Source organism: Octodon degus, unplaced genomic scaffold (genome assembly GCF_000260255.1).
Source record: "Octodon degus isolate 3935 unplaced genomic scaffold, OctDeg1.0 scaffold00081, whole genome shotgun sequence".
Classification (NCBI taxonomy): domain Eukaryota; kingdom Metazoa; phylum Chordata; class Mammalia; order Rodentia; family Octodontidae; genus Octodon; species Octodon degus.
In genome coordinates, this window is record NW_004524657.1 from 3,036,536 (window position 1) to 3,050,802 (window position 14,267).

Consider the following 14,267-nt stretch of genomic DNA (forward strand, 5'->3'; position numbering starts at 1 on the left):
TATGGCTTTACTTTTTATACTTAGTTTTTATACTTTTCTGCTGGATGGTTAAGACCAAGATAAAGCAAGACCTATATAACAAGTAATATAACTTCTGTATCTGATAAAAAAGTGTATTTCTATAAAACATACAAAAGTGATCCATACATATTAACTTCATCAGTATATTTTTTTCTGACATAGATCAAAATATAAAAAATTTGTATTTCTAGAAAACATGGGATAGGTTTGGCAACTGTGTTTATATTTCCTTAGAAAAATACCATAAATAAGGACCAAAATATATAATAGATAGATGGGGAGAAAAATGTTCAGATGAGAAGGGGAACAGGGAGGGCGAGGGGGATATCAAAGAAGGAGCAAGAAAAAAGTAGAAGATAGAATGGAAACAAAGATTTTGTAAATAAGGAGGGTAAGAGGGACTGATGGAAGGGGAGGGCAATAGAAAAAAAGAAGCAAGATATACCATGGATGGATGCGTATTGCCTATGATGAATGCAATTGATAGTATATCTGAAATGTGCCAATAATGTTATCATTGTTTGTATTTAAAATATACCAATATAAATTTTTTAAAACTTAAAAAAAGAAAATACCAGAATTCTCTTTAGAATTAGGAGTAATGCTTAGTGCTTTGCAATTTTTGAGTTATTTGGGAGCTTGAGGGAAGAGGATCACAAATTTGATCCCAGCCTAGGCAACTTAGCAATTTAATAAGACCCTATGTAAAATTTAAAAAAAATTTTTTTGGATTATGTTGTGTTTTTTATTTTTTATTTTTTGAGAAACAAATATCAATGAGACACTTTCCAAGCTGATTAATAGGACATTTTGAATAACACCTCAGTTGCTGCTGTTTATGTGCTTAATTTGCCCTTGTTTATGTAGGTCATGGAAGAAGACTGCTTCTTAAGTATCTGAGTTTAATTTTTTCATCCTCAGAAACTTCTCAGGACTGTGCGCAGAGATGTCTTAAATCAGAGGTGTAAAAACTTTTAGAAATAGACTCACCAGAAGTATTATATGAGAAAAACTATTTAAAGCTCCCCAACAGCTTTTTCTTCTGTCCCAAGTCATTTCCCTTACAGACTCCCCGATGGGGCCCTGCCTCACTGCCGTCCGCTCCCATGACCCACAGGGACCTGCTGCCTGTCTGCGTCCTCAGTTGTGACCCTGCTCTTCTCTCTTGCCCATCCGCAGAGCCCGGCATCTGCACGGTGTTTGGAGACCCTCACTACAACACTTTTGACGGCCGGACCTTTAACTTTCAGGGCACGTGTCAGTACGTGTTGACCAGAGACTGCGCCACCTCCGCCTCACCCTTCCAGGTGCTGGTGAAGAACGACGCCCGGCGGACACACTCCTTCTCCTGGACCAAGTCGGTGCAGCTGGTCCTGGGCTCCAGCACCGTCAGCCTGGAGCAGCACCTGGCCGTGCGCTGGAACGGCTCCCGCGTGGCACTGCCCTGCCGAGGGCCGCACTTCCACGTGGACCTGGAGGGCTACCTGCTGAAGGTGACCACCCAAGCAGGTGGGACCCCACCCTGAGCACCTGCTGCCCCTTCTGCTGTAGGACTATCTCCTTCAAGGCACATGGAATGTTGCCAAGGGGTTAGAGACACTATGTGAAGACTGACAATTAGGTGCTGGGCACAGTGGCTTTGCTATCTTTAGACACCCAGAACCTCACTATCCTCATTCAAGAGCTAGCTGTACTCTTCAAACCTGGCCACTGCTGTCCAGCTTGGAGTTGTCAGAGTCTCTCTTAGCTCAAATAGCTATGTGCAGTTTTATATCTGGGAGAGGAGATAGTTTCCTTGTTAATATCTGCCCCCAAAATACAGAGGGCTCTCAAAACCCAACAGCATAGGGTTGGTGATAATTCAGAAGAAACACAAAACTTGGGTATGATAGTGCTCACCTATAATCCTAGCACTCTGCAAAGCTGAGGCTGGAAATTTGCAAGTTGGATCCCATCCTGGACAACTTGGGGTCTCAAAAATGTACAAATGGGTTGGGGACAAAGTTCAGTGTAAAGGCCCGAGTTCTATCAACAGTATGAGGGGGATGGAGGAAAGAAACAGAAATAGTCACAGCAGAGGGACTGGTCTTGTGGCTTCTGTGCGTACTGAGTCACCTGATCCTTTTCACTGTCCTGTGCTAAGGAGAGTGAGGCTTCTATGTTTGGGTGTGCAGGTGGGGGCACAGGAACAAGATGTGACCAGCAGTCTCATCCATCCTGATTCTGGGGAAGGAAGTTGCCACCCCGATGGCCAGAACCACTGTCTGCTGCTGAGGACCCTGAGGCTGGCTTCAGAAGCATAACCTTCCATACCCTTGGGTGCTTATTAAGCACCCTCAGGGCAAGCTATCCATGACTGTTAGGAGTCCACAAGGCTCAAGCCTGTCAGTTAAATGTTGCTTTAAAAAATTTTAGAAGCAGAACCCAGATCCTGGTTGTTATCTCCAGAGACTGAGTCTTGCTCATCTGCCCATTTTATGACACTCTGTTGTGGTTCTTTATGGGCCATCTGTGGTCTACTGTGAGGAAACCAGCCTACTTATTGCCTTCTTACAGGTGTGAGTTTACCAATGTGAAAGCATCGATCTCCATTTTCCTTAGGTAACAGTCAGAAAAGGAAGCCTTGGTAGAGCAGGCACTTTTCAGGGTCCAGGAGGATGTTCCTGCTCCCAGACCCCCTGCTCATTGTTTCAACTCAGCAAAAGCACATTCTGATAAATTGATTTGACTCCTTTATGTACCCTCTTAGTAAACAATGCGAGAAACCAGGAGACAGCCCTGGGAACTTCTAATTAACAAGTATATCAGTGTTTCAGTGAGACAATGAAAGCATTAAAGTATTTGAACATTCAGCAAAGGGGGAAAAGAACTCTTATTCAAGTCATAGATATGAGGAGTTCTCAGGAACACTAGAGGAATTAGGCCTGCTCAGAAAATTCAGGTGCCTGTTCTTCTGTCCTGAGGACACACACTCTGCAATTGTAGGCCCTGCCTGACTCTTGCTCCCTGGCAAAACTGCCGAGATGAGCTGCTCAGGAGGTTTGATGAATTTAGCCATTCTAGGTCTAGAACTCAAGTCATATAATTTATTTTTCCATCTCTCTTTCCATGATACAAATAATTTATATGCTATCCATCACACCTAGGCAATGTTTTTTTCCTGCACATAAGTCACATGGCCTTCTGATTGCTGAGAGGAGTTTCATTACTCTGGGCACTATGCTTGCTCTGAGTCCGTCCTTTGAATGGAACAACTTGATTTCCAGACAATTGCATCTCTACCCTGGTCTGGCCAACTAAAATTGAACAGCTCTCTGGGGTTGTCTTCTTTTTGTCACCTATTGATTGTCTTTTTTAAAACATCGCAGCATTTCCTCAAGTGTTCTTCCTCCATGGATTCCTTGTTTTGTTTCATAAGCTCATGTGATCAAAGATGACTACTCAAAACAGCAGCTTCAGAGCAGCCCCCAGACGGAGGACAGGAGGCAGAAAAAAAGCTCAGCCTGCAGGATGGAAAGCCCTGGAGGAGCCACACAGATGGCAGTGTCATTATCATGGAACCAGGCCCTGCTGCTTATTCCCTAACTACTGGATGGGGAGAAGGCTTAGGGTTAGCACTAACCATCCCACTGTGCACTGGCCTCACCTTTCAGCATTCAGCAGATTATTTACAAAATGCTTGCTTTCTGCATTCTGTGCACCTCATCAATTCTAACTGAAAGTTCTACATCAGATCACATGAAAACATTAACATGCAAGCAAAGTGGCTGCTGATTTTAGTATTGGTGAGCACTACACTGGAACCTGGAGACTGTACCCTCCCCTCCCACCCTGAAATCCAATCAGGAACACTGCCCACTTTTATGTATCACTGAGGTGTGCCTTCAGATCCTGTACTGCCTCTCCCCTTGTAGGTAGCAGCAGCAGAACCACCATTAATCAGAAAGCAAAGCAATGTGGAGCAAATAACACCTACAAAATGCAAGAATAGCTACACGGACACCACCAGCGTCCTACCAGAGTAGTAGTCTACAGCCAGGTCACACATGTGCAGGGTGAAGAAGAAGTTGGCAGAACCTCCACGGGCAGGAAGGCCTTTCCTGAAGTGGAAGGAATGTGGCTACTGCTCACACTCCCGGGGAGCATAAGCTTCAGCTTTGGCTTCCACCTCTGCCAGGGCTTTCTACCCAGGTTCCTACACTGAGAATCAGGAAACCCAACCCAGCTCTACAAAGGACTATCAATCCTCAAATATTTCTACAATGTTTCCCTCTCAAAAGAGGTAGATTTAAAATAACATTTGGAAGAGAATGTCCCTCAATTTCAACTTATTAGACTGATGATTTTTGCCTTTGTGCTAATCTCCTTCCCATGGATTTTACTCTTGGAGAGGGTGAAATTTTTCTCAGAGTCACATTGTAAATGGTATAGCAAGAGGCAAAGGCACTGGGGTAGAAGAAGTCATCTCTGGGCTCTGTGAAGCCCTCATCAGTCAGTGAAAATCATTCTATAATAACAAAGACGAAAAGAAAGTGAGTGGTAAATCATACTCTTACTCTGGGGACCATGGGCTATGATGTGAGATCACAGGTTTTGAGAAGTATTTGTTGGAAACACAGCACCTCTGCATCCTCCCAAGCCCATGTGGACACAGTCATCAGCTTGTTTCCTGTGAGTGTAGTCCTGTGAACTCAGTGGCCCAAAGGCTCAGGTCCATTATGCTGTTGTCAGTCACAACATGCGTGCTCCTTTGGGTGTAAATTCTCAACCATTTATGGCACTTGAAAAAACAGTATTTGTTGTCTGGGAAAGAAATTTGTTGTTCAGAAAATTTTGCAACATGTAAAATCTTTGGGATTATAATCTAAAAGTTGGGTGCTGTAGGGAACTGATTTCCTTCCCTCATTTCTCTAGCTGAATAGCTGCCTGGGAACAAGCTCGTGAGACTAAGTTTCTTTTACACCTTGCAGAGCGTATTACAAACCATTTTACAGTTTGTTTGTCTCCTTTAAAATGGTCTCGATCAGCATGAAAATCATTTTTGATGTGTCAGCATTACAAAGATAGCTCACTCAGTTATTGATCCTGTACCACACGCTGGATAATATGATTGATGACGGGTGGAAGGAAATCGAAACCATTGTACATTCCAGTTTTGGTCATCAGAGTCAACACCGTGCTCTCACAGAGTCTTGTGTGGCTCGGCCCAGTGTGGACATGCTAGTGCTCCAGCCCCTTCCACCTTACTTGGCCTCATTACTGTCTTCACTTCAGTGATTCCAGAAAGACACTTTCCCAAGTACTACTTTGTTACTTACTTTCCAAATATATGTGATTTCTTTCTCACAACCAAGAAATCTTCCTTGCCATTTACCTTACTCCTTCCATTGGCTATACACAGATTTGCCTGTAGAGTTTTCTGCTTCTTTCTTGATCTTGAAAACCTAATTTTGAGCTTCAGGTTTTGCTGTTAATGCCCACCTCAATTAACTCTGTCTTGGGCAGCTGTGTGGCCTTCTCAAAGCAAGGCCATGTAGCCAGGCTTCTGTCTCCTCAGGCTGGCCCAGACTTGGGGAAGTTCTGCTTGGAGTCTCACCTCTGAGTACATCTTCCTGATTTTATATCACTCTGGTGGCCTTGCCCTGTACCAGTCATTTCCTGACTAGATCCATTGCTTTCTCTCACACTGTCCCTCTCTTCCTCCTCTTCCTCCTCCTCCTCCTCCCCCCCCTCCTGCTTCTTCTCCTCCTCCTTCTCCTCCTCTGCTTCCCCTCCAATTTCTCCATCTGTATTTTTCTTGTCCTACTGCTGCCTTATCCCCAGCTCCTAAACATTTGCTTGTCTTGTGCTTTTAGGAGGATGGACAAAGAAAGCATTCTAAGAGGAGAAAGTTTTCTTTATTCAAAGGCCCATGCAGGAAAAGATATCAATCATTTTGAGGAACCCAAAAAGATAAGACTTTAAACTCCAAAAGAGGCAGAGGCTCCTATTAAAAATAGGGTGCTCTGTGATTTCCCCTTAAAAGATGGTAACAGTGGCTGAGGTGAAGTCCTAGTACAGGCAGACACAATGATCTTCTATGGGTGTTCCCTGGGGTTCATGCTTTGCACACATTGGGTGGCTCCTTGACATCCTGGGCCAGTGCATGTAGAGGAATGGGCAGGTGCTCAGACCAGCCCTCCCACACTTTATTTTTATTTATTTATTTATTTATTTATTTATTTATTTATTTATTTATTTAGTGGACCTGGGGATTGAACTCAGACCCTTGCACTTGCCAGGGAAGTGCTTATTCCACTGAGCCATCTCCTGGCCCTCCTCCCGCACTTTAGAAGTGAGTTCAGCAAGCCAGGGAAGGGACTGTGTTCCCTCCTTTCCTTGATGACCAAGGCAGAACTGGCCTGAAGAGGGACCTAAGAAGACTCATGGCCCAGCACCTCACCCTGCCTCAAGTGAGCACACCAAGGATAGAAGCCTGTGATGGCAAGTAGAAGGTTTCCCTGCACCTCAACCCCAGGAAACCTGGGTCGGTGGTTCACTTCTCAGGAATGCCTCTAAAGCCACAAAGGAGCAAATGTTTTTGTTTATATGAGTGTTGTCCTTTGCAGACAACATGCTTGGAAGATTTATTCATATATTCATTACTTTTATATTATTGTTATAGCAGATAATTTGGAAAATTTCCTTTGGCATTTGGAGAAATAATTACATGGGAAGATTTTTGAATAAAAAATCCAAAAGTAACATTAAAGAGCTATCATCTTTCTTTTACATTAGTTATTAGATAAATGAAGGCATAGTTTATATTAGCACAGGTACTCTTAAAAAGGCCTAAAATACAACACCTAGAGTACCATGGCCTAAGAGTACTTATCTAAAGTGGTCAAAATAGGAGTGCACAAGATATTATAAGGGAAAATCCTGTACAGTTTAACAACTGTAAACTTCACATGTGATGATTGGTGTAATTTATAGTGTTCAGAGTGGTGAGATTAAAAGACAGCTGAGAATTTGGATAGAACCTCTGCGTTCTTGTTAGAGGACAACAGCCCTATAATAGTGTGTAGATACGCACATTTGAGGGTTATTAGGGATTTTGATGGACTTGAACTCTTTCCTCTCTTCTCCTCTAGGTTTAGAAATATCCTGGGATGGAGACAGCTTTGTAGAGATCATGGCTGCCCCTCACCTCAAAGGCAAGCTGTGTGGTCTCTGTGGTAACTACAATGGACACAAACGAGATGACCTAATTGGTGGAGATGGCAACTTCAAGTTCAATGTGGATGACTTTGCTGAGTCTTGGAGGGTGGAGTCCAACGAGTTTTGCAACCGCCCTCAGAGGAGACCAGTGCCCGAGCTGTGCCAGGGGCCAGTGAAGGTGAAGCTGCGAGCCCATCGAGAGTGCCAGAAGATCAAGTCCTGGGAGTTTCAGACCTGCCACTCCACAGTGGACTACACCACTTTTTACCGGTAACCATCATGTTCTAGGGGGTGAGAGGGTAACAGACGAAGTCTGGAATTGTCCTGGGCACAGATCATACCAGATCTCTGCATGTGCAAACAAGGCCCCACAGTACACATCCCCACATCATTCTGTCTAGCCATTGATCTTATCCTGAGTCAGCCCACATCATAACCCGACTGGGAAACTCCAGGAAGTGTCCACACATGGGCTTCTGTAGTCAATTGTGCATTTTGTGTTGTCTGTGGGTTTCTTGGGAAGCTAATGGCATTCCAGAGATTTTTTTTCCTGGTTTTTCAGTTTGACTCTTAAGGCTGAATGCCTTCCCAATTTCTGGCCTAAACTTAAGAGGTCTAGGAAAGAGTGATTTGCTAAGATGAACCCTCTGGTCATTTTTCTACCTATGGGTGATTGAGGAGCTCAGTTATTCCAGGCTGAGCAGGAGCCTAGGGCAGCTTGCTGGTCTACCCCAAGTGCAGATGGGAAATGAGGAAGAAAAGTGAAGAATCCTTGGATTTTGGCCAACATAAGACTTTTTTCCAGAGTCAGAAGACTATGGAAACAGAACAGAAGAGGAAGGACCCTTGGTAGGAGAAAGGATTCCATGATCTTTTCTATCTGCCTAACCTCCTTCACTCAGTATCATGTGCCATGGACGTGGCCTGGAGCTGACTCTCATGCTGCAGTGTTGCGCTTGTGGCTGGTGCGCCTGGCCTGGTTATGCTGCCATTCCCTACACAGTCCTGTGACATCAGGAGCTATGGCTGCTGAGCACGGTGACCACAGTGAGTGTGGGGAAGCACCAGCCGAGCGCAGCCCAGAAGGCCTTACTTCAGTGGGTTGCCAGTGCCTCTTCAGATGAGGAAACTCTGAGGTCTGTAGCCACAGAGAGGTGATTTTTACGATTTAACTGGCACCAGTTGATTTCCCCTAGCTCTCATTAAATGTGATCTTTCTCTTATTTGATCTTTGGACATAAAATATAAAGTCCTATAAAGGCAGCTGTGGGTCCCTGAGCAAGGCTGCATGTGCAGGCCACTTGGCTCCAGGTCACACATGTAGCTCCTTCAAGACATTGTCCTGTTTCAATCTGAATTCCCTTCCTTCTCCTCCTGATGCCACCTCCCAGATTAGCCCTACTCTTCTTCTATTCCAATTGAGGCATCTTTTAAAAAGTTGTTATTATGAGCCTATGTGCCCAAAGCAAACTACTTCCATTCATGGAGGGAAGTTGGCACCCTCATGGGGAACAAATCCTTTTTTTTTTTTAATTAATAAATGTAATATACCACATCAATGGAACCAAGGACAAAAATCATATGATCATCTCAGCAGCTGGAGAAAACTCCCTTTTTTTTAGCCTTTCACAGCTCAGCATATTAATATGGCTTTACTTTATATACCTCATTTTTATATTTTTCTGCTGGATGGTTAAGACTAAAATAAAGCAAGATCCATATAACAAGAAATGCAACTTTTATATTGGATAAGGTCAGACAAGTCCCCTCAGGATTTATCCTGTAACCCTGAACCGCAGTTTGCAGATCCTTTGTCAGTGTCAGCCATGTGGATGAGTCATGGCCATTGCTTGACCAGTTTGCTCTCTGTGAAAGCCTGAGAAAATGTTTTCTCTCCAGGTGACTCTCCATAGGTACACTCTACATCATTGATCACGTTGCTCTGTGGCTGCATAATCTCCTTGATCAGAAAATTTGGGACACAACTGAGTTACATGATGTTACAGTAGAAGTTCTCCTATGTCCTCAGTCTTCACTGATCTTGAAAGGCTAGGATCAAAATGTTGGCTGTCCTTGCAGCCCTTCCATTTCTCTAATTTTTGGTCTGCAAACTTAGATTGTTAACCCTCCAGAAGGGAAGCTTATTATTACCATAGATCTTATGAAGTTGGGTTTAACTTCATTAACTGTCTGAATAACACGGAACAGGTATATTTTCCATCAAGTATTGATATATCAAACATTAAGTCCCTACAGAATGTGGAGATAAAAATTTAAAAAATGAAAAATATTTAAAGATATGAATAAACAATTACATAATTTTACACAGAAATTTAGAAATCTAACCATATACAGCATTGTAACAGGACAGTCCTGTGACATATTTTTTTTCTTTTTCTTGTGTCTTTTTTTCATTTATTACTCTTTTAAAAAAACTTGTGAGACAGTATGGTAATAATTGGCATGTCATGACAAAAAGTACATATTTATGAGACCAGAATGACAGATATTCCAAGCAAGACCCTTCTATTACACATTGCTATTTTCAGGGCAGTTGCTTGGTTCACAGGTATCAGCATCTATAGTTAGTCAGGGTAAGAATACTACCAATTAACTGCTAGTTTCAAAAACCTGCTGATGTTTCTCAGGATCATTGGCTTGCCCATCTTGTGTGAATAAATATATGGCTTTTTCCCTGTTCTGTTTGCCAGCTGTTCTCCTTGCCCTCTCTTCATTGCCTAATCCTCTAGATCTCACTTTCCTTTTAATTGTGTTATACCTTCCTATTTGTATTTCGTCTTTTGAGTTTTTATACTAGGACTGCTATACAATATTTACATATGTGGGTCTGGTTTATTACACTTATGAGTATGTTTTCAAGTGGCATCCACTTAAATATAAATGCTTCAAGTTTATCATTCTTTATAGCTGAGTAATGCTGCATTGTATAAAAATACTGCATCTTTTTCAACCATTCCTTGTGTGACAGACATCTTGGTTGTTTCCAAGATTTGCGTATCACAAATTGTGCTGCTAGAAACATAGGTATACATATATCACTATGATATGATGTTTTCACTTCCTCTTGGAAAATTCCCAGTAGAGGGATAGCTGGCTTGAATGGGATTTCCAGTCCTAGTTTTTTAAGAAGTCTCCACACTGATTTCCATAGTGGTTGCATCAGTCTATATTCCCCCCAGCAGTGGAGAAGGGTTCCCTTTTCCCCACAGCCTCTCCAACATTTGTTGTTGGTTGATTTCTTTATGATAGCCATCCTTTCTTGGGTGAGATGATATCTCAATGTTGTTTTAATTTGCATTTCATGGATGGCTAGTGATGTGGAGCATTTTTTCATATATTTATTTGCTTCTTTAATTTCATCCTCTGAAAAGTTTGTGTTCATCTCAGATGCCCATTTCTGTATTTGATCTTAAAATTTAGGGGCCCTAATGTGTTTTAGTTCTTTATAAACTTTTCAATAAGAGTTGGTCCCAGTTGTTAATTTTTTCAAGTGTTACTCGTGCACTTTGATTTTTGTTCATGAACTCTTTCCCTACCCCTATGTCTTCAAGAGTTCCTCCTACTTCCTCTACCAGGAAATTTAGTGTTTGTGTTTTGATGTTTAGATCTTTAATTCATTTTGACTTTACTTTAGTGCATGGTGATAGATCTGGCTCAGGTTTTAGTTTTCGGCATACAGACAGCCAGTTTTTCCAGCACCATTTGTTAAAGAGGCTATCTTTCTTCCAGTAAGAGTGTTTGGCACCTTTGTCAAAGATCAGGTGCTGAGTGTGTTCATAGGGGCTTCTGCATCTTGTAATCTATTCCACTGATCCTCAGGCCTATTTTGTTGCCAATACTATGCTGATTTTATGAGAGTAGGTTTGTAGTATAATTTCAAGTCAGAAATTGTAATGCCTCCTGTCTTGTCTTTGTTACCCAGGATTGTCTTTGCTATTTTCTGTCTTTTCTGGTTCCAAATAAATTTTAGGAATGATTTCACTAGGTCTGGGATGTATGTTGCTGGTAGTGTGATAGGGATTGCATTATATCTGTACAACAATTTTGGGAGTATGGCCATCTTCACGATGTTGGATCTTCCTATCCAGGAGCAGGGAATATCTTTCCATTTTCTGAAATCCTCTACGATCTCTTTTTCAGAGTACTGTAATTTTCCTTGAAAACATCTTTGACTTCTTTAGTTAAGTGAATTCCAAGGTATTTCATTTTCTGCAGTGCTATTGTAAAAGATATTGTTTCTCTAATTTCCCTTTCAGTGTGTTTGTTATCTGTGTAGAGAAATGCTATTGACTTTTAAATATTGACTTTGTATCCTGCCACACTACTGAATTTGTGTATTAATTCTAGTAGCTTCTTCATGGAGTTTTTTTGGTTTTCCAAGAAAAATATCATGTAATCTTCAAATAATGATAATTTAACTTCTTCTTTATCTATTCTTGTTCCTTTTATTTCTCCCTCTTGTCTAATGGCTCTAGCTAATGATTCCAGAAATATATTAAATAGGAGGTGTGATAGAGGAAATTGTTTTCTTGTACCAGATCTGAAAGTAAAAGATTTCAGTTTTTCCCCATTTAGAATTATATTAGCCATTGAATTGTCATAGATGGCTTTTATCAAATTGAAGTAGAGGCCTTCTATTCCAATTTTCTGTAGGACTTTGAACATGAATGAGTGTTGCACTTTGTCAAAAACCTTTTCTGCATCAATTGAGATGATCATGTGGTTTTTAGATTTCACTCTATTGAGGGGAACATATCTTCAGCATTTCCCTAACTGCAATAAGCTTGAGCCCTTAATGTGAGCCTGAGTTCACATCATTTGGTATCTATGTATTTTTTCATGAGCTTCACTAAGAAGTAATAAAATACAGGAAGTGAGAGTGGTATAGAAGGGACCTGTAATCCCAGGACTTGGCAGGCTGAGCAAGAGGGTTACCTGGATTCAACACCAGCCTGGGTGACACAGCAAGTTCAAGGCCAGCCTGAACTACATAGCGATTCCCTGTCTCAAAGCAGTCTTCCTGGCTTCAACACCCAGACAGAACCTAGAGCCTTGAGCAAATACCTGTGCTCTCTGGACCTCAGTGAGCCTGTCTGTGAATTGGGGACAACCAGGGACTGCCATGGAGGGCTGTCTTTTAGATCCAGTGGGGTCATTGTTGCCCCACCACTTCCTCTGCCATCAATGAGCTGATCCAGCAGAACGAGGCTATCTTGAGATGCTTGCAGGTCTCTAATGCAGATTTGGGTCTGACTCTTCTGTTCACAGTAGAACAGAAAGGCAGGGCCCAGGTCTTTATTCCCTTTCCAAAGGTTATATGAGAAAAAAACTGGAGAGCAAGGTGCAATGATGAGCTCCTTCCTCTAAATTTCTATTTCTTCTGCCTCTGGTGAACTAATCAGTGTTATGGTCCCCAGACTATAGCAGGAGTATGACTAGGGCCTTGGCAGAAGGAGTGAGAACTTCAACATTCATGTGCAATTGGAATGGAATCCTCCTGGCCTTTGATCCCTTTTGTCTTTCACCCACCCACCTGTTGAGTCAGGGGCTTGACAGGCCCAGTGGGACTAGTTTCCAACCAGGCTCTCAGGATCTCTATGCAGGGAGGCCAAGGATGGTGTGTGCAGCAAGGCAGGATTTTGCTCTGCCTGTTGTTGTCTGTGTGATGGCAGAGGACCCTTTTGACACCTGCCACTCATCCCTGGAAAGAACAGAGGCACTCAGCAGGGAGGTGCTGGGCAGCTCTCATTCCCCTGTACCTGCTGGTGGAATCCTCACTGCCCCACCAAGGATACACCCTTGTGTGTTGGAAGCAGGTGGTCTGTCTTGCTCTTCTCCTCCAAGTACATGTGTGACAGGAGAACCAAATCAACCAGATGAGACTTAGAATGACACCTCTCTTCTCAGGGGGACCTGGGGAGGACCGATCTCTGGGTTTCCAAGAGATACTGAAGTTGTAGGGAGAATGAGCCATGGGTGAGGGAACCCAGATGAAGCCTTCCACACTGTGCCACTTTCTAGCCTTGGGACCCTGAATTCTAGGTCCTTTGGTCAGTCATAGCCACTAGGTAGGGCTGGTACTCTAAGGATAAAGTGGTGCTGGTGTGGAGTTGACAGAGGTGCTGCCTGCCCTTGTTCCCATCTCTCTATGGGAAATGTGTGCCCCAAGTGCCAATTACCATTCTGCTCTCTCAGTGAGAGAACTGGCATGATAGAGTCCCATTTTTTTTGTATTTTTTTGTTTGTTTGTTTGTTTTGCAAAACCAGGGATTGAACTCAGACTCTTGCACTTGCCAGGGAAGTGCTTATTCTACTGAGCCATCTCGCCGACCCCTAAATTCCCATTTAATGAAGACTTGGAACAACTGCACACATCCAGTTCTCTCTCATGACACTGAACGACAAAGACTTAGTCAGGATCACACTGCAGTTGTTTAAAAGGACTTGTTTTTAGCTTACAATAAGAGAATGCCATCTAATTTATAAAGGAAAGCCATCACATTATACCCACATGTCCTTTACCTGTGTGTTCTAAAGCATTGGTGGGATTTCCAAATGAACCTGAAAATACAATCAGAACTATGGATGTGATGTAAGTTTTCCAAGTCCTCAAGGGATTGGCACTGTCTTAATCATGAATGTCACATACATAAGTTGCAGTAGAATTTTTTTTCAAAATTTTATTGATAAACAGATAGCAATGAGACAATTTCAAATCAAATCGGAAGTACAGTTTCCACAAATAATACACTGCATATATACTTCCTAGTGGTTAATTGCTATACAAGATGCGGACTTGAGATCCTATTTACAACACCATTAGAACAAATCATTCTATTCATTAAGAGAATGCATCTATATATCTATCCCAACCACTTTGAATACACAGATACAAAATGGACATTCATCAGTATACCCCATTTTTTCTAAGTTCCCTTATTGAATATTATAGGTGTGTAAACTCAGCAAAATATTCTAAAAGAGTCCAGTAGCCCATAATAGCATTGGGTCTTCTGTTTAACTGG

General features: G+C 42.3%; 1 protein-coding gene across 1 annotated transcript in view; it reads left to right on the plus strand.

The window, feature by feature from the left end:
- LOC101590098 (BMP-binding endothelial regulator protein) overlaps positions 1-14,267 on the plus strand; it is a 311,194-nt gene that overhangs the window by 218,572 nt on the left and 78,355 nt on the right. Inside the window, exons 13-14 of the mRNA XM_023721292.1 lie at positions 1,201-1,530; positions 7,155-7,491. Coding sequence (XP_023577060.1) covers positions 1,201-1,530; positions 7,155-7,491 — 667 coding nt within the window. The remainder of the gene's footprint in view (positions 1-1,200; positions 1,531-7,154; positions 7,492-14,267) is intronic.